Here is a 19,709-nt window from a genome sequence, read left to right on the forward strand (position 1 = left end):
ACTTATTTGAACATGTTATCTCGAACATGAACTTATCTGAAAATGTATCCATAAAATGAGTTGAAACAAAGTGCATATCTTATTGGAAATAATATGAACTTATAATGTATGGCCCCGTTCACTTGACCTTAAAAAAATAATATTAAGTAAAAATAAGTTTAGTTCAGTAAAAAAAAAGTTTAGTTCAGTAAAAATAAGTTTAGTTCAGTAAAAATAAGTTCAGTTCAAATTCAGTAACTTTAAAGAAGAAATATAATAGAAAATCAGTAAAAATAATTTCAGTTCAGCAAAAATAATTTCAGTTCAGTAAAATTAATGTAACTGGACCCAATATGACCCGACCTGATATCAACCTTAAACCCATATTAATCCAATATTTGATAATTGATACCCGAACTCAAACATGACCCAACTTGATTATTATAAGACTTGGAAAGGACCGACCTGATTATAACCCGACAAATTATTGACTTGAACCGAACTCGAGAATGACCCGACTTGGAAATGACCCAACATGATTATAACCCGCAAATTATTGACTTGCCAACTTGAACCCGAGAATGACCCGACCTGATTATAACCCACAAATTATTAACTGACCTGACTTGAACCCGAGAATGACCCGACTTGGAAATGACCCGACCTGATTATAACCCACAAATTATTAACTGACCTGACTTGAACCCGAGAATGACCCGACTTGGAAATGACCCGACCTGATTATAACCCACAAATTATTAACTGACCTGACTTGAACCCGAGAATGACCCGACTTGGAAATGACTCGACCTGATTATAACCCACAAATTATTAACCGAACCCAACTTGAACCCGAGAATGACCCGACTTAGAAATTACCCGACCTGATTATAACCCGCAAATTATTGACTTGAACCGAACCCAACTCGAACCCGAGAATGACCCGACTTGGAAATGACCCGACTTGATTATAACCCGCAAATTATTGACTTGAACCAAACTCGACTTGAACCCGAGTATGACCCGACCTGATTATAACCCGTAAATAATTGACCCGACTCGAACCCGAGAACAACCCTAACTCATTTAAACCCGTAAAGACCCGAATTTAACCCGACTTATTTTTCACCCGACCCGAATGTAACCCGACCCAAACCCGATAAGAGGTATGACTTGACGTGACCCAACTCAAGTATGACCCAACCCGAACCCGACCCGCTTATGTTACGACATTAACCCGTATTGACCCGACCCATATTAACCCGATCCAAACTCGACCCGTTTACCTGAATTGACAGCTCTATATATATATTCTCACAATTTTAAATCTATATAATTTTTACATTTACAAAATTAAAGTTAATTAATTTTCAAGAATTGTGAAATGTAGAAGGTACAAGATAAGGTAATCTTGAAGTGCATGGTTCTTGATTGAAGAAAATTGTTGGCCAATTTGTTAGTAATTGCCAATTTTTGTTTGTTCTAGGAAGATTAATAGTTAAATAACTGTCACGATCTTTGGGCCCCAAAATGTGTGACGCGCTCTAGCCTTTTTGCGGCAAGAACGCTAATTTTGTGCGGAAGAGGGGCTTGTGAGCACAAAGCAACACAAGTGGGCAATTAAATCTTAGGAGCACTCACGTCTATCTGGGCGACGGAGTGCGGGTGGTCGGAGCTTGTGATGGCCAGTACTTCAAGGCAAGCACAAGTGGGTCCGAATCACAAATTCTTAGTGCATCAAGTTGGTGTGGAGGGGAGCTATTATGCAAGTAAAACACAATATCTATAAAGGTCTAGCAACAAACAAGCATAAAAGCAAGACAATACTTGGTAGAAGGCTTAAGATTTCATTTAATAGGATTTATAAAATTATTTAACTATAACATCAATTTAAATTAATATTAACAAAGAATTACTGTTAAAGGACCAACTCAACCAAAAGCTTAAGTTGATGGTTGAGGCCTAAGAATATGTTTTATACTCTATCACGCCCCTTCACATAAGAGCCCTTTGGGTTTGAAATGTGGATGCAGCATACCATGTTAAATTTCGAGATAATATAAAATGGGCTTAGGCAACCCGAACATGGAGGAGGAGAGTTTGGTCTACAAACTAGGTTTAAGAGCTTCCATATTAAAACCAATTGGCAATCGTAGGAGCTATTATAAAGTGGAACCACCTCTCCTCTTTCTTTAATGTGGGACACTCACAAGTGAGATACATTGGGTTCAACACTCCCCCTCACTTGTGAGTGTCCTTAGAATTAGAGCACACCAGAAGGTACAATAATATAAATCCTCTTTGGGAATGAACATCCAATATAGACCCTTTAACCAGTGGCTTGACAAATACCCAGTTATGAACGACCCAATAAACTTGGGCTCTGATACCATGTTAAAGGACCAAATCAACCAAAAGGTTAAACTGATGGTTAAGGTCCAGGAATATGTTTTATAATCTATCAATTACATTTATAATTTATTTTTATTTTTTTTTTAACAATGATGTCTGCAAGGCTGTAAAGGCTATTGATGTGTTAGACTTTGTAATATGAAGAAAAAAAATTAGGAGCTATTGATTATTTAGAACCCATGCTATATACCCTATTATGTCCTCCCTTCAAAAAAATAAATAAATATATATATATATATATATATATATATATATATATATATATATATATATATATATATATATATATATATATATATATATATATATATATATATATATAGGAACTGAATTAAAAAAGAATGGGCGGATCAGATTATTTTAGAATTTCTTATCGCCCCACGGCCCCAGTCCACACTCACTCCTCTGATTAATCTCTCTCCTCCATTGAAGCTAGTGTTCTCACTTCTCTAAATTCTCCATTAAAGCAACTTTCGAGCTTTCTCTTCTCCATTGAAGCGATTTTCGAGCTTACTCTTGTCCATTAAAGCAGCTTCTGAGGTAAGATCGCTGCTTTTTTTTTTTTTTTTTTTTTTTTTTTTTTTTTTTTGTCGTTTTTAAATTAACGAATTCAATTTCACTATCTATGAGTTTTCTTCAATTTTATTGTTAGTATCGTCAATTTAGGGTTCTCAAATTTATAGTGAAACTTAATCTTTTATTTATAATTTGAGGTCATGAATGACTATAGCGATTGATTTTGTTGTTAGAGTTCCTAAACACCTAGATTTGAAAAATTTTCATGTTATCATTTGTCAATATTTTACTGTAAATTCACTTGAATTTCTGTAAGTTCGCTCGTTGTTTAATCTAATTTGTCGATTTTTTTCATTATAGCGATTGATTTTGTTGTTTAATCTAATTTGTCGATTTTTTTTTTCTCATATATGAAATTCGGAGAGTTTGCAAACGAATTTGATTGAGTTTGAGTTAATTCTTTTTTTTTTTTTTTTTTTTTTTTTTGGATGAGTTGGGCCAAATTGTGAGAAATTTTACTCTCTGAATATACGCTTAAAGCTTATGTAATTAGTTAATTTGTGTCTTTCTTTCTCATACATATTGAAATTAAGTCAATTAGACACAAGAAAATTTTCATAATGTTATAGGCTACTAGTTATTTGTATAGGTTGAATCGATAAGATGTAGTCATTTCAATTATTCTAGTGTTAATATTTGTTGCAAATTTACTAAAAATAAATTGGTTATGGTAAAATGTATAACTGTAAAATAAAATGGTTCAAATGTAAATTAAATATCTTTAAAAGTAAAATAATTCTTGGTAAAGAGTGAAATAGGTCATGTGAGCACCTAGTTCTACAATGAGAACAAATTTTTGTAATGACTGTTCATATTTTTTTCAGAGTTTGAAGTTCAAAATTCTGTTAATTTTATGATAATATGTGTATAAGCCGTTTGTGCGATTTATGAAAAATAATGCAAACTAATTTGAGATGCTGCTAGCAGCTATGCTGTTGCTATGCTGGTTGTTGCGATGGCATTGATGGCGGGGGGTTTGCGAGGTTTAGAGAAGGGGGAAGATAGATGCTTATGGGTTGCTATGTGCTGGTATCATGGTATGGTGTAGGTTATTGTTAGGGTTGGGGTGTAGGATAAGCTGACAAGAAGATTGAGGAGAGGAGAGTGTAAAGTGTTGTGTGGGCTGGATTTTTACTATAGTAAACTAGACACCTTTTGAAGTAGACAAAACCACACCCAAAGTAGAGAGTCAATGAGATTATAATTGAGGATATTGTTCCATTAGGTGCTTCAATAACTACTTTCATTGTTTATTTATAGCTTCTTCAATTGTTAGTTAATTTACTGCTTTTAAATTGTTGATAATTTAAGCGTAAGCTTAAATCTGCAAAATAAATGTGTTTAAGTAGATCTCCCTAAAAGCAAACTAAGTCTGTCAATAAGTGACCTATGAATAGACAAATGGTGGAACACCACTTCACATGCAGAGAACATGTTGAGCTAAAAGATAATGCAGGGTAATAGACAGACTAGGTAATTGTGGATTTGAATCATAGGATTTCACTAAAACTTTTTTTTCTAACCACTAGAAATTGTTAAATTCCATAACATGATCATAATCCATAGTGATCTCTTAAAGTAACTAAAGAAGAATCTAAAGTGAATTAAAAAAACAAGTAACCTATTAGCTCAAGTGGTAGAGCACTATGCAAATGTATAGGGGTATAGGTTCGATTACTACATAGGTTAAATCTATAAGTTAATATAAATCACTCTAAAGTAACTCAAAATTTCTCTAAAATAAATAAAAATAAAAATAAAGTAAAGCAAATTAGCTCTCAAATCGTGTTTTGAAGTTATCCTCCAATATATCTCAAAGTAGACACAATATTCTAAAAAGTAAATTTAAATATTTCAAAAGTTAATAAAAATACCTCAAAAGTAAATCATAATTAAGCTAAAGTCAATAAAAAACGCCAATAAGTAAATCAAAATATCAAAAAAAAGCTAAATAAATAATATCAACTTAAAAGTAAAAAATATTTACTTAAAAGTAAATTAGAAAAACTCAAAAGTATATACTTCCTCCGTTCTTTTTTTATTGCACCATAAGGGATTTCACGCTTGTCAATGCATTACTTTAGCTATCAATATCTTCAATTATACTTTTGTAAAAATTATAAAAATTTGATATTTGAAAAGTAGAGTTCAATACGAATCTAACTAGATCCCACATGACTATATTTTTCCTAATGTATAAATCACAAATGATAGTAAAAAAAGATTAAGTGAATAGTGTAAAAGTCGTAATGGTGCAATAAAATAAAAACGGAGGAAGTATAAAAATATTATTTACAATTTAATGGTTCGAAGCGTAAGAAAAACCTACGTGGGATTCGAACCCACATTTTTTGTGCACTTGCACAATACTCTACCTATTGAGCTAGTAGGCTAGTAAAAAATATTATTGAACATTTAAAGTAAAGAAAAAAGAAAAAAAATCGAAAGTAAATTAATAAATCTCAAAAGTAGATAAAAATTTATATAAAGTATATGTTGCCTTCATTGTTTGTCATAATTAAGTCACACCCAATAAATTGATCGCTATATTTGGCACGAGTCAGTAGCACATGGAATATCAAGATAACACATTTCAACCATAACCAATTAACTCTTCAAGATAACCAACATTGGAAGTATGGCCTTCAAGCTCAACCTTCACATACCCCAACTGACCTGCCACCAACACACCTAGCCTCGCAGTAGCAATTTCAGCCTGCTCCACACTCCACCTTGCCCTCAAGTCTTTGCTGTAGTAGCAACAATACACCCAGCATCATTCCTTAAAACTGTACCCAACCCCACCTGGTTTCCAGCAGCCAAGTGGGCATCAGAATTGATTTTTATAGCCTAGGCAGCAGGGAGAAGCCAAGCCCCAGGGGTAGCAGCACTTGTGACCTAAACAAGCCTAAAAACTCTAGCAACATACTCTAAAAAATCATGGAGTGACTTTGTGAAATTTGCAGCCACAATGCAGGGGTCAGACACTAGTTCTTGATACACTCTCATATTCCTACGGAACGATGCCCAACTCAGAGTACAAAATAGACTTAGTTCTTTTTTGTCTAGCCTGTTTGCAGCCCACAAAAAGCATTTAAGCTATTTTAAGCTCGCAGATCCTCAATCTTATGCTCACATCAGTTATCACTTACCAGATATGAATACAGAATAATTGTTCACACTGCTTATAAAAACCTAGCTCATCACTCACACTCATTAATACACACATACCAATCCCTCCGAACAACTCATATATATCAAACTTGTCTACGACCCATCATATAAACTCCCACAAATCACACAAGTGTAGGTCCACCCAGAAAACCAAATCAATACCTCTCTCAAATCCAGAAACAATCACTATCCAGTACAATAAAAATCTTACCTAAAATGATAAAAAAAAATGAACAGAAATTACCAAAAAATTATGAAAACCCTCATTTTAAGAATGACCACCAAGATAGTTGTTATAGTCATGCAAGTTAATATTAAAATACACCATGCTTTTTTGTTAAATACTTGTTTCCTACCACACATTGAAAAGTAATTTATGCAATTCCCCCAATTCTATAAAACTCATTGTACAATTGCTAACCCTAGGTCTGATCCATAAGATGACAACAATAATACATAAAAATTCCCACAAATTTTTCGACAACATTGTTATAATCGATAAAACAATCACAAATTTGAACAAAAAATGAATCAAAATAAATACATAGCACTAAATTAACCAGAGATAAATGAAATCCTCAGTCGAACAAATAAGAGAAAAAACTCAAATCATACAAAAAGAAAAAATAAAGAAATAGAACATAAAATTACTAACACAACCATTAAAAATCAGTAATCTAAATAAGAAACGCAAAAACACAAATTAATTAAAGAAAGATAGCGAAAACCCTAATTTCAAACTAAAAACGCACAACTAATTAAATCAAAAAGAAACAAAATCAATAACTTACTTGTTCAGATTAAATTGAAGACGATAATCCTAGAACAAATTAAGGAAATTTGATTTGCGAAGAACAAAGAAAATTTGCTCAGAATTCAAACAAAGAGAGAGAAAGCATGAAGAAGAGAGAGAAAGCGAAAAAGAAACGGTGGTTCATCTGGGTAGTCATTTGAACTTCAAAGACACTAATTTCCTGTAATGCAATTATTTACCAAAATGCCATTATTAAGTTAAAAACGCGGGTGATACATGAACCGTCTGATTGAGAGCGATCAACGATCACGATGAGTTCCTAGTTCCTATTATAGGACTTGGTTCTCACATGATCTTTATATATATATATATATATATATATATATATATATATATATATATATATATATATATATATATATATATATATCAAATTTTTAAAAATGAGTGAGCGAGTCATAGGTTTATATTATAAGTAAGCTGAGGAAAATAATGAAACATCAATTATTATTATAAAAAAAAAAATAGTAGCATGAGAATAGTATAGAAATCTTGGAATTCATGATAAATAGTCAGTTTACACATTTAAGTATGGGCAATTTTGTAATTTCATGTATAAAAGAAATTAAAACTATTAACCATAGACTAATGACGTTAATGGAGGTGTTGGTGGATTTAAAGAGCTTTAATGGAGATTTCAGAAACTTCAAAGGAGAATTCAAGCTCGAGGGTTGCATCAATAGAGGAACTTGTCACCCCTACCCTTTGGGGTTCACCATACCATTCATTTCTCTCTTTTTTCTTAGGGTTTTCGTTTAATCCGACGGCGCGAAAATGGTGGTAGGGATGTCGGAAGTAATTATGTTGATGTGAAGCGTGTGGGGATCGGGATGAAAGAAGAAGATGAGGCTTCTAGTATATATGATGGTGGATATGGTTTACTGCAAATTTGCAATTAGAAAGGAGTAGTAGCATAGATGAAGAAGCAAGGAGGAAGAAGGAGATAACGTCTGTTATTCAAGCTGGAAAGCACAAAATACAAAAAAAAAAAAAAAATTTAATTAGTAGCACAAATTCCAAGCTAATATATTACAATTTTGCCATTAGATAAACAAATTTTGTTTATCATAAAGATGAATGGGGGCTCCCTCATTAAGAGGATATTATAGGCTATAAATACTCTTCACGAAGAATTGACAAAAAAAAAAAAAAAAAAAAGGAGGAAAATTTTTTAACTAGTGAATGACATGTATCATCACTGGTTTTGCTTTTAGTTTTAAGTTATTGATTGGTTGATTGTCTCACTGCATATATTAGACGAAATTAAAGTTGAATAGGTTGGATCATGTAAACCCGTATGTCGTTTATGAAGAATTTATGTATGGCCTGACTCACATGTTACAATATGCTAATAAGGGCCTTATCTGATTTACTGAACTGAACTGATTGGAGCTGAATTGAACTGAACTGAATTGAAATTAAGCTAAAGAGAACAGACCCTAAGTAAGCTGATTGTCTTGTTTGTGTTAAATTTTTAAAATGATGTCGATGCATAAGCCACAATACAACAATGTGACTCTCTCGTGTTGTACTAGACTAATAAAATTCAAAGTATTTCATCTATAAAAAAAATGAAATAACAATAAGGGGGATTTTTTTTGTGTGGTTGGAGTTACTCGGTCCGAATAACCCCTGCCCGGGTAACCCCTCAAGTAGCCCCTGACCGAACCCCTCAAGTAGCCCTTAACCGAGTAACCCTTAAGTAACCCCTGATCGAGTAACCCTTAACCGATCAATCCCGGTCAAACAGTGTGGCCAGTCACATATAAAATTTGTGTGATAAAAAATACGAGTAGTAAAAATCAACATTATCATATAAAAAGAGCTTTTCTTAAAGAAGAAAGAGGGCATTTTGCTGAATTAGTGCTAACTCACATATTGTATTGCTTCAGTTTTTTTTATTAAGACAATCGTTGATCGAATCTGCGATGTATCTAGTTATAAGGAGATTTGTACTTGTGTTGGAATTCTAATTTTCCTATGAACTGTTTGTAAGTGTTTGGCTATCTTTCATTAATGAAATCCTTTTTTTTCTTGTCAAAAAAAAAAAAAAGCATTTTGCATTTATAAAATAATTCTGGTGAAACCAGAATTATTTCATAGTTCTGACGTTTTCCTTGAACTATGGCTGACGATATTCTAGAAAAATATGCTAATTTAAGACTAGGGGTGAAACTAATTCGGTTTAAAACCGAATCAAACCGCAAACCGAACCGAATTAGAATTACGGTGCGGTTTTTTTTTGTAATATGGTTCGGTTTGGTTTTTGTTTTAAAAAAATTTCGATTTTCAGTTTGGTTTCGGTTTGGAAAATTGAAAAACCTAAAAAACCGAAACCAAACCGAAAGTTCGGCCCAAACCCCAAATACCCCCTAAGCCCAACTCTTACTTTAGCCTAAGTATATAAAGAGAAAAAAAAAAAAAACCCTAATCTAACAATCCTCCTTTCAATCTCAGCCTCTCGCCCTCTGTGCTTTCTCGGACTCTCACTCTCTTACTCCACTCACATGACTCACTCTCTTCTCGTCACTCCACCGTCCACCGGCGTCCGACCATCGTCCACTGTCCATCGTCCAAAAGTACTGCTTGAATTTTTACATGTTCAATTGCAATTTAATTGCTACTTGTATTAATCTTTACATGTTCAATTGCGATTCAATTGCTAAGCTCAAATGTTGGTGTGCTCTGCTACTCCTAATTGCATGCTGCTGTTTTGCTGCAGTTATGTCGTCATTCTGTTTCATGGCCTATACTATTGCTGGAGTGCTGTTCTGCTGCTGTAGTTTGCTATAAAACAATTTTAATTTTTTTATTTTTTTTGGTAAAGTTTTGAATTTTTTGCCAACATAAAGGCTTTGCAAGTTGTAATTTGAAGTTAAAACTTGTTTCTATTATGTTTATATGGTTTGGTTTGGTTCAATTTTTGTTCGGTTTGATTCGGTTCGGTTCGATTTATGTGCAATATTATATGTTTATGATGCCTTGATGGGAAAAATCGGTGTGGTTCGATTTTTATTTTGAAAACCGAAATTTAAGTGGTTTGGTTTGGTTTGGTTTCAAAACTAATACAGTGCGGTGTGGTTTGCAAATTCCAAAAACCGAATTATTGTGGTCCGGTTTTGGTTTGGGCAATAAACCAAACCAAAAACCGAACTTTCACCCTTACTTAAGACTGGAGGAAGAAGAGAATGGAGTTGTGGACTTAGGGGTTGTTGATTCTCAGCCTTCGACGGACAAATTCCATTTGCTTCTAATTGGGCGACTAGTGACTGAGAGACCGTATAATGTTGAGGCCTTCAAGAACACTATGACGAAGGTTTGGGGAGTGACTAATAAAATTGTGATTATGGTTTTAGGACCTAATCTTTATGCTTTTCAATTTTTCCATTGGAGAGATAAGGAAAGGGTTCTTAATGATTGTCCTTGGTGTTTTGATAATAAACTGTTGGTCTTGCAGGAAGTCGATGGTGACGAGCAACATGAGCATGTGTCTCTTGTTAATGCTCAGTTTTGAGGGCGTATAAATCACCTACCTTTTAATTGCAAATCCGATGAGGATGTAAAGGAAATCGTAGTGAGCTGGGGGGAAGTTCTGGAGGTGGAGAAAGATTTTTTGGGGCTTGACAGATTCCGACGTGTGAAGGTGATGATCAATATCACAAAACCGTTGAGAAGGGTGCAGCGAATTTGGGATAAAGGGTGCAATGTGATCACTATGGAGTTTGCGTATGAAAGGCTCCCTTATTTCTGCTTTGCGTGTGGCATCATAGGAAATTCAGAGAAAGTCTGTTGCCTAGTGTCAGAGGAGAGCAATCAAGTGAAACTGGGATGGGGGAGGTGGCTGCGTGCCTCGCCAAGAAAAGGGAAGTTAAAGGAGGACGAAGAGTTAGAAGCTGTGTTGGGAGTGCGGAAACAACTCTTTGTCACTAAGGAGTGTGTGAAATTAGCCCCTGAACATGAAAAAAAGGTAAGGGAATTGGATATGGAGGTGAGTTATGAGAAGCAGCAGCTTGCTGCGATGGCGAGTGAACAAATGCAAGGGAGGGCTGGTGCAATAATAGTGAGTGTAGGGGGAGAGGAGAATAGGGAGGGTGAGAAGCAGGGGCTGAATTTAGAGAGCAAGCAGGGGGAGCATGGGAAGCTAGGGGTAGGAGTTTCGGGCAGTGGAAGGACTTGGAAAAAGGTTGTGAGGGAAACAGATTTGTTTGATAGTCATATGATGGGGAAGGCTTGAGTAGTGCTTGGTAAAAGGGGAAGAGAGGTGGGGATAGGAATGGTGGGGGGGGGGGGGGGAGGGTGTGAGGACAGATACTGTGATGGATAGTGATTCTTCTGGATTGCGGTTGGCAAAGACTGTTGCAAAGCAATCCCGCACGAGCTCAATGAGTGTTTTAAGCATTAACTGTAGAGGATTGGGAAACTCCTCTATAGTTAATAATATCCGAAATTTAGTTTGGAGGGAGGCCCTGTCTTTTATTTTCCTAATGGAGACGAAATTGAGTAGTGGTGAAATGCGTAAAATTCGTGATAAATTGGATAGTGATTCTGTGACGGATAGTGATTCTTCTGGATTGCGGTTGGCAAAGACTGTTGCAAAGCAATCCCGCACGAGCTCAATGAGTGTTTTAAGCATTAACTGTAGAGGATTGGGAAACTCCTCTATAGTTAATAATATCCGAAATTTAGTTTGGAGGGAGGCCCTGTCTTTTATTTTCCTAATGGAGACGAAATTGAGTAGTGGTGAAATGCGTAAAATTCGTGATAAATTGGTAGGATATGAAGGGGTTGCGGCTGATAGTCAAGGTAGGTCAGGTGGGGTTGCTATGTTTTGGTTGAGTAGTTTAGAAGTGAAATTAATCTCTATGTCCCTTCACCATGTGAATGTTTTAATTAAAAAGGGGCAGGGGAGGGGATTTGGAGACTAACTGGTTTCTATGAGTGGCCGGAGGTGCACAATCGTCACCTTTTGTGGAAACTTCTTGTTGAACTAGCAAATGGTGGTGGGGAGCCATGGGTTTGTATAGGTGATTTTAATGAAATTTTACTTGAGTCGGAAAAGAAAGGGGGTAGAGACCGGGCACTTTGGCAGACAGAGAGCTTTCGAGAGGCGGTGGATACGTGTCATTTGTGTGACATTGCCTTTACGGGGTATACTTTTACTTATGATAATGGGCAATGGGGTAAAGACAACATTCAATGCCGTCTTGATAGGGCATTAGCGGATCAGCAATGGATGACTTTATTTCCGAAAGCAAAGGTCTTCAACCTTGAACGTGAATTGTCGGATCACTCACCGATTAAATTGTTACTTGATGAGGAAATGGGTAATACTAGTAACAAGGAGAAGCCATTCCGTTTCGAGCAAGTTTGGGTAGAGAATGAAGGGTGTGAAGGAGTGGTTACATACGGGTGGCAGCTGGGTGGAGGTACGGTAGAGGGGCGGTTGGCTTCTTGTGCGGCTGAGTTGAAGGTGTGGAGTGACAGTGAGTTCGGGAAGATCTTTAGGGAGATTAGAAAAAGAAGGAAGAAGCTAGCTACTCTTAATAAGGGGAGTAGGATCGAAAGCCGTTTCAGGGAACGAAGGAAGATAGTGAAAGAAATTAATGACTTACTCCATCATGAGGAGATTTATTAGAGGCAACGATCAAGAGCAATTTGGCTAGCTGCTGGTGATCGTAACTCAAGTTTTTTCCATAGAAAAGCTTTGCAACGTCGCTAAAAAATAATATTAATTGTCTTGTGGCAGAGGATGGAGTTAGACTTAATGATGAGAATGGTATTTGCAAGGTGGCAGTAGACTATTTTCAATCCCTCTTCACTTCTTCAATGGGTTTGAATTTAGACACGGAGCTAAGTGGGATTGACTCCCGAGTGACTAGTGAAATGAATGAGGGTCTTTGTGCTGAGTACTTGGCGGATGAGGTGCTTGCGGCTTTAAAACAAATGCATCTAATCAAAGCACCGGGCCCGGATGGTATGTGTCCTCTTTTTTTCCAAACTTACTGGCATATTGTTGGTCCTGCGGTTACTACTCTTGTTCTTGATGTGCTTAATGGTGCCATGATTCCGGAAAATATTAATAAGACCTTTATTGTTTTAATTCCGAAAACAAAATCCCCTGATAAAATGACGGAGTTTAGACCTATTAGTCTACACAATGTGGTGTACAAGTTGATTGCTAAAGTGCTAGCTAATAGATTGAAGGTCTTCCTTTCGGATATTACTTCTTTGAATCAGAGTGCTTTTACCCCGGGAAGACTCATTACGGACAATATTTTGGTGGCTTTTGAGGTTTTCCATCATATGAAAAGTTCGAATAACAGTAATGGGTCAATGACTCTAATATTAGACATGGAAAAAGCTTACGATAGAGTACATGATGAAATTGGGCTTTGTTGAGAGCTGGGTGAATCGTGTTATGCATTGTGTGTCCACGGTCACTTTTTTCTGTCTTTATAAATGGGGCACCTTCGGGGGAGTTTACTCCATCTAGGGGTTTACGATAAGGTGATCCTCTTTCCCCATATTTATTTATTTTGTGTGCGGAAGCTTTATCTGGGTTGTTGAATAGAGCAGTATTGAGTAGTAGACTTCATGGGATCAAGGTGGCATTGTCGACCCCTCCTATTTCGCATCTATTATTTGCAGATGATAGTATAATTTTTTTCAAGTGTGAATGTTGAGGAGGAGAATACAATCCGCGATATTCTTAATACCTATGAATTGGCATCGGGGCAAAAGGTAAATCTTGATAAAACGACGGTGTCTTTTAGTAAGGGTGTCTCGGAGGACAAGAGGAGGGAGTTAGCGGAATTGATGGTGGTGAAGTTGGTGGATATTCATGATAATATCTTGGCCTTCCTACGGTGGTTGGGAGGTCTAAGAGAGTGATTACTAAGGGTGTTCAAGAAAAATTGTGGAAGAGACTACAAGGGTGGAAGGGGGGGGGGGGAATGCTATCTAATAGGGGTGAAAGTAATTCGGATTTTATTTTAATTCGAATTGGATCGTTTTGGAAAAATTAAAAATTATGGATTACGGATTGGATTCGGTTTGGGATTTAAAAAAACCGAAAATCGAATTACAAACCGAATTTCGACCTATTACATTAAGCCTATTTTCCTTTCCAAAGTATCCCAACCCCTTTCTCTCTTCATATATAAACCAAAAACACATAACTTAATTCTCAATTCTCCTTTCTCAATATCTTACTCTCTCACAAAGAATGTATTTAACAAGAAAAGGTTGAACGATTGCAAGAATTTTTTGGGTAAAGTTCAGGTTTCGGGTTTGAATGCTGCAAAAGAAGGGAACAAATTTCGGTTTGGATTGGATTCTATCTAGAAAAACCGAATTAATTCGGTTTGGTTTGGATTGGATTGAATCTTAATTCGGTTTGGATTCGGATTGAGATTTCTGAAACCGAATTAATTCGGATTGGATTCGGATTTGGCTATAATCCAAACCGCAAACTGAACTTTCACCCCTACTATCTAAGGCGGGTCGGGAGGTGTTAATTAAGGTCGTGGCCCAATCTATCCCAACCTACGCAATGAGTGTGTTCAAGTTTCCCTTTTCTTTTTGTGATGAATTGCGTTCGATGGTGTCGAATTTTTGGTGGGCACAGAAAAAGGTGAGGTGAAGATACATTGGTTGTCATGGAGGAGGTTATGTAAACCGAAAGCAGCAGGGGGACTTGGTTTTAGGGACTTTAAATTTTTTAACTTAGCATTACTGGGAAAGCAGGCTTGGAGGATAATGCAGGAAGCGAATAACTTAATTGCGAGAGGATTGAAGGAGAAATATTATGCTTATGGGGATTACTAAAGCTTCGAAATTGGGAATAACCCGAGTTATACTTGGAGGGTTCTTTAGAGTGTTAAATGGGTTATCCAAAGAAGGATGAGGTGGAAAGTGGGTGATGGACTTAGCATTCCGGTTTGGCATTGCCCATGGATACCTGATACACAAACTAGGAAGGTAATTTCACCCATTTCAGATGACAGAAGAGATTTGAGGGTTTGTGACCTGATTCATTTGCCCACTGCCTCTTAGAATGTACCTTTGATTAATGAACTCTTTCTTCCTTTTGAGACGAAAAGAGTTCTAAGCATCCTGCTGAGCTTTCGCCTTCCTGAGGATACAATCTGTTGGGACTTGGAAAAAGATGGCAACTATTCTGTTCGTTCGGCATACAGGGCTATAATTGGCGAACTTGATAGCGAGAATGCAGTTTCTTCATCGCTGACCACAAAAATCTGGAATAAAATATGGCATTTGAATGTGCTTCTGAGAGTAAAAATTTTCTTTTGGAGGGCTTGTAGAGGAATCTTACCTACCTCGCAAGGGTTGAGTAAGAGAATACGAGATCGGGTGGCGGTGTGCACTGTTTGTGAAGCTATGGAGGAGATTGAGCTACATTGTATGGCAGATTGCGTGATTGCCAAATCAATTTGGGAGGAGTGCGAGCTAAATGAGAAGGTGGGAGGGGTGTTTCGGGATTTTAAAGACATGGCAATGTCATGTCTTGATAGCCTTCCTACCTCTGACCATGCCTTGTTCATTACGACATGCTGGGCTATTTGGAATGCAAGAAATCGCTGGATATTCGAAGGGGAGAGCTGTGACCCAAAGAAATCGATGGAGCATGTGAAGAAGGTTATGGGCGAGCCAGCCAAGGACGAGGCAGGGATGAGTTCTGGTGGTAGAAGAGTACAACAACGTTGGAAGCCTCCTCCTGCTGGGTTGTTGAAGCTGAATGTCGATGGTGGTGTAAGGGAGGGGCTGGGCTCTTCTGTTGGTGCTATGCCGCGGGGAGCCGAGGGTGTTGTTGTGTTGGCTGCTTCTTAGATGCTTGAAGATAGGTGGGAGCCTAGCATAGTAGAAGCTAAGGCCACACTGCTAGGCTTGCAAGCTGCTGCTAATTTTGGTGCGAGAAGAATTGTGGTGAAGAGTGATTGTTTGGGGGTTTTGGACGCAATCAAGGCACAAGAGAGAGGAGATAGTAGTCTTCATTTAATTTTTGATGATATTTATCATGTAATTCATTCTTTTGATTTTGTTTCGTGGAGTTTTACTGGTAAGGAGGGGAATAAAGTGGACCACGAGTTGGCTTATTGCTTTCCGTGGGTACCGGGTAGTAGAGTTTGGATGTCGGATTTTCCTAATTGTGTTGTTCCTACTTTGTTATCTCCCTACTAATGAATGATTAGCCTTTGGGGCTTTGTTTCAAAAAAAAAAAATAAATAAATAAATAAATAAATAAATAAATAAATAAATAAATCTGGTGAACCAGAAACCAGGCAACCGGTGAAAGCAGTAAAGAAAAAGAGAGAGAGTCTTGAATTTTCAACACGGTTTAACTTTGTTAGCAACCGGCAACGGATACTTTCTAACATATTTTACTCACTCATTAGACTTTTCATCTTCGTCAATGCTTAGTTAGCTCCCCAAACATTTTTCTCCCAAATTCATCCCCTCAAATTTTCCGGCTCAACCCCCCTTTTTTTAGGGTTTTTCTCTCTCCTGGTACTTATCTGTCCTTCTCTCTGCTCTGATTTTGTTGAATTTTTATTCAATTTCACAATTTTCCGACGAATTATTACACTTTTTTTGCTGTTTTTTTTGTTCAGTTTTTGATCTGGAATTTGTTTTAGTTTATATTTCTGTTTAATTGAACTGTTGTTGTTCTGATTTTGCTTGAACTCATCTCTGAATCGTTGAAATTAATGAGAAAAACATTTGACCTAAATCTTGAATTTTTTTTTCTTAATTAGGAATCTTTCGATTAGTTTGATTTTATTGATGTTTTATTAATTTGTATTGCTTTAATTGTTGCGATTGGGAGTAATTTGATTTTGTTCAGCTGGGAATTTGAGTTTATAATTAGCAAAATTAGTATGCTTATGTGTTTGTTGATGAATTACAATTTTAGAGTATGATTTAGACTTGTTGTAGATGTTTGAGTTTTGGAGTATAAATGTGATTGGTTTTTTTAATTGAAATCAGGAGCTGGTTGATTAACTCTTGTTTTGGAGGTGTTCTGTTTGAAAACATTGATTGAGCATCGGATGAGCACTATTTGAAGGCAATCGTCTCTGAGTACAATCCATTCTTAGTAGTCGTAGTATCAGTTGTTGTCGTCGTCATGTTGGTACAGAATCAGGGAAGGGAGTCGCCTACTGAGAGTGCCAGTTCACGTGATACGTCACCTACTGCTGATGGAATTGTGGCGAATAAGCGGGAGAATGAGAGGAATGGTAATGATTATTCACGAGATACATCTCCTACTGCGGATGGATTTGTGATGAAGAAGCGGGAGAATGGGAGGAATGGTAACGATTGTTTTGAGCAAGCCGGTTCACGTGATACGTCATCTACTGCTAATGGAATTGTAGTGAAGAAGCGGGATAATGAGAGGAATGGTAATGATTATTCACGATATACATCTCCTACTGCAGATGGGTTCGTGATGAAGAAGCGGGAGAATGGGAGGAATGATAATGATTGTTCTGAGCAAGCTGGTTCACGTGATACGTCACCTACTGCTAATGGAATTGTGGGGAAGAAGCGGGAGAATGAGAGGAATGGTAATGATTATTCACAAGATACATCACCTACTGCAAATGGATTCATGATGACAAAGCGGGAGAATGAGAGGAATGATAATGATTGTTTTGAGCAATCAGTGGTTCGGAGGGGGGTCTTTACGGGAGATAAGATTACTCTCCGTACCATAGCTGAAGAAAGGGTCGATGTCATCTCTGAGAAAATGCAGGTTCTTCCCGATGAATACCTTGAAGAGCTGAAGAATGGCCTGCGTGTTGTTCTTGAAGGAAATGGTGGCTCACAACAGCGGGAGGAATTCTTAGGCTTGCAGAAGCTTGTTCAAAGTAGGTCGGACTTAACTCCTAAGATGTTGCGACGAGCCCACCGTGTGCAACTTGAAATCCTTGTGGCCATGAAGATGGGAATCCAGGCTTTCTTGCATCCTAATGTCTGTCTTTCTCAAACTTCTCTCATTGAAATTTTTGGCTATAAGAGATGTCGAAATATTGCGTGCCAAAACCAGCTTCCTGTGGATGACTGTACCTGTGATGTGTGCACAAATAAGAGTGGGTTCTGTAATGTTTGTATGTGTGTAATATGTACTAAGTTTGACTTTGAAGTGAATACATGCCGATGGATTGGTTGTGACTTATGTTCACACTGGACCCATACAGATTGTGCAATACGTGATGGATTAATCTGTATGGGTACATCTGCTAGGGTTGGGACTGGACAGGCTGAGATGTTGTTTAGGTGTAGGGCTTGCAATAGGACATCTGAACTTTTAGGTTGGGTTAAAGATGTGTTCCAGCATTGTGCCCCCACTTGGAGCAGAACAGCTCTTATGACGGAACTTGACATAGTTGAACGCATTTTCCGTGGAAGTGAAGATGTTAAAGGTAGGAAACTATTCTGGAAGTGTGAGGAACTTGTAGAAAAGATGAAGAGTGGACTACCTGAGTCAGCAGCTTGCAGAGCGATCCTGATGTTCTTCCAAGGTACCTGCTTTAACCAACTCTCATTAGATTTTATCCATATGAAACTTGAATATGCTTGACTATGACTGTTGAATCTACAATATTATCCTAAAGTTCAACTATTGAATGTGTTTTGAAAAGGACTGACGAAAAATGGGAAAAAAAGGTTTATTAATTGATTTTGCTTCAAAAGAGAGAATGGTAATGATGTGTTCTAAACCTCTCACCATTTTTTCTTCTTGTTTCACAATTTTTTGCACCATGCTATTAGTAAGATGGCATATTCTATTATTTACAAAGTACTTCGTATTAAGTTTAATGTCTCTATTTATCATAGCTGAAAGAATGCTATAGTTTGTCCAACATAGAAGGTTATGCTCCTTGATATCATCTTATAATAAAAACCATAAAACATACTATTAAATATTTTTCCCTTGTTTGAAGAGCTCGATGCGGACCCATCGAGAAATGCAGGAATAGGGGAAGGTGGAAGACTGTTAGCGCCACAGGAAGCCTGCAAACAAATTGCAGAAGTTGTACAGGAAGCTATAAGGAAAATGGAGATGGTGGCTGAAGAAAAGCTAAGGATGTTGAAGAAAGCCCGCCTTAATCTTGAAACTTGTGACCGTGAGCTTGAAGACAAAGCTAGGGAAGCAGCAGAACTGAAGCTTGAGAGGCAGAGAAGGAAGCAACAGATAGATGAGCTCGAAAGCATTGTGAAACTTAAACAGGCAGAAGCTGACATGTTCCAGCTTAAGGCTGATGAGACTAGACGAGAAGCTGAGATGCTCCAGAAAATTGCTCTTGCCAAATCAGAGAAATCAGAAGAAGACTATCGCACTAGATACCTCAAACTTAAGCTGAGCGAAGCAGAGGCAGAAAAGCAATACCTATTCCAGAAGATGAAATCTCAGGAAAGTTCTCGTGCTACGCATGGCAATGATGGGAATGATTCTTCACATATGTTCTCTAATGCACTAAAAAATGTGTACAATGTTTCCTCCAGTGCTGATTGCCAGACCAGTGAGAGGAACTCTGGAAGAAAGAATTCATGAATATGATACAGTGATCTCTCGTATGAATGGTAAAGAATAGATGCCGTTCCTAGGACATGTCGAGGTTCAATTGCAGGTACTGGTTTTATTCTGTAACTTTTTGCATTTTTTAACTGGCAGTTGTACTAAAGTAGGAAGTGGTGAATGTACAAGGTCTTGTTTTACTTATTCTCA

The 19,709-nt window shown here is 37.1% G+C and overlaps 1 protein-coding gene across 2 annotated transcripts; it reads left to right on the forward strand.

The window, feature by feature from the left end:
- The first annotated feature begins 2,741 nt into the window (after window positions 1–2,741).
- On the forward strand, window positions 2,742–19,709 carry LOC145589406 (OBERON-like protein). Of its 2 annotated transcripts, none has more exons than XM_081645950.1 (3): window positions 2,742–2,931; window positions 16,964–18,501; window positions 18,925–19,709. In XM_081645950.1, the coding sequence occupies exons 2-3, from the start codon at window positions 17,103–17,105 to the stop codon at window positions 19,533–19,535; spliced, it is 2,010 nt and encodes a 669-aa protein (XP_081502076.1). In that variant the 5' UTR covers window positions 2,742–2,931; window positions 16,964–17,102; the 3' UTR covers window positions 19,536–19,709. The 2 variants fall into 2 exon arrangements, with proteins under 2 accessions (XP_081502076.1, XP_081502075.1); XM_081645949.1 differs by lacking the exon at window positions 2,742–2,931 and adding an exon at window positions 16,111–16,483.

Source organism: Chenopodium album, chromosome 17 (genome assembly GCF_948465745.1).
Source record: "Chenopodium album chromosome 17, dcCheAlbu1.1, whole genome shotgun sequence".
NCBI lineage: Eukaryota > Viridiplantae > Streptophyta > Magnoliopsida > Caryophyllales > Amaranthaceae > Chenopodium > Chenopodium album.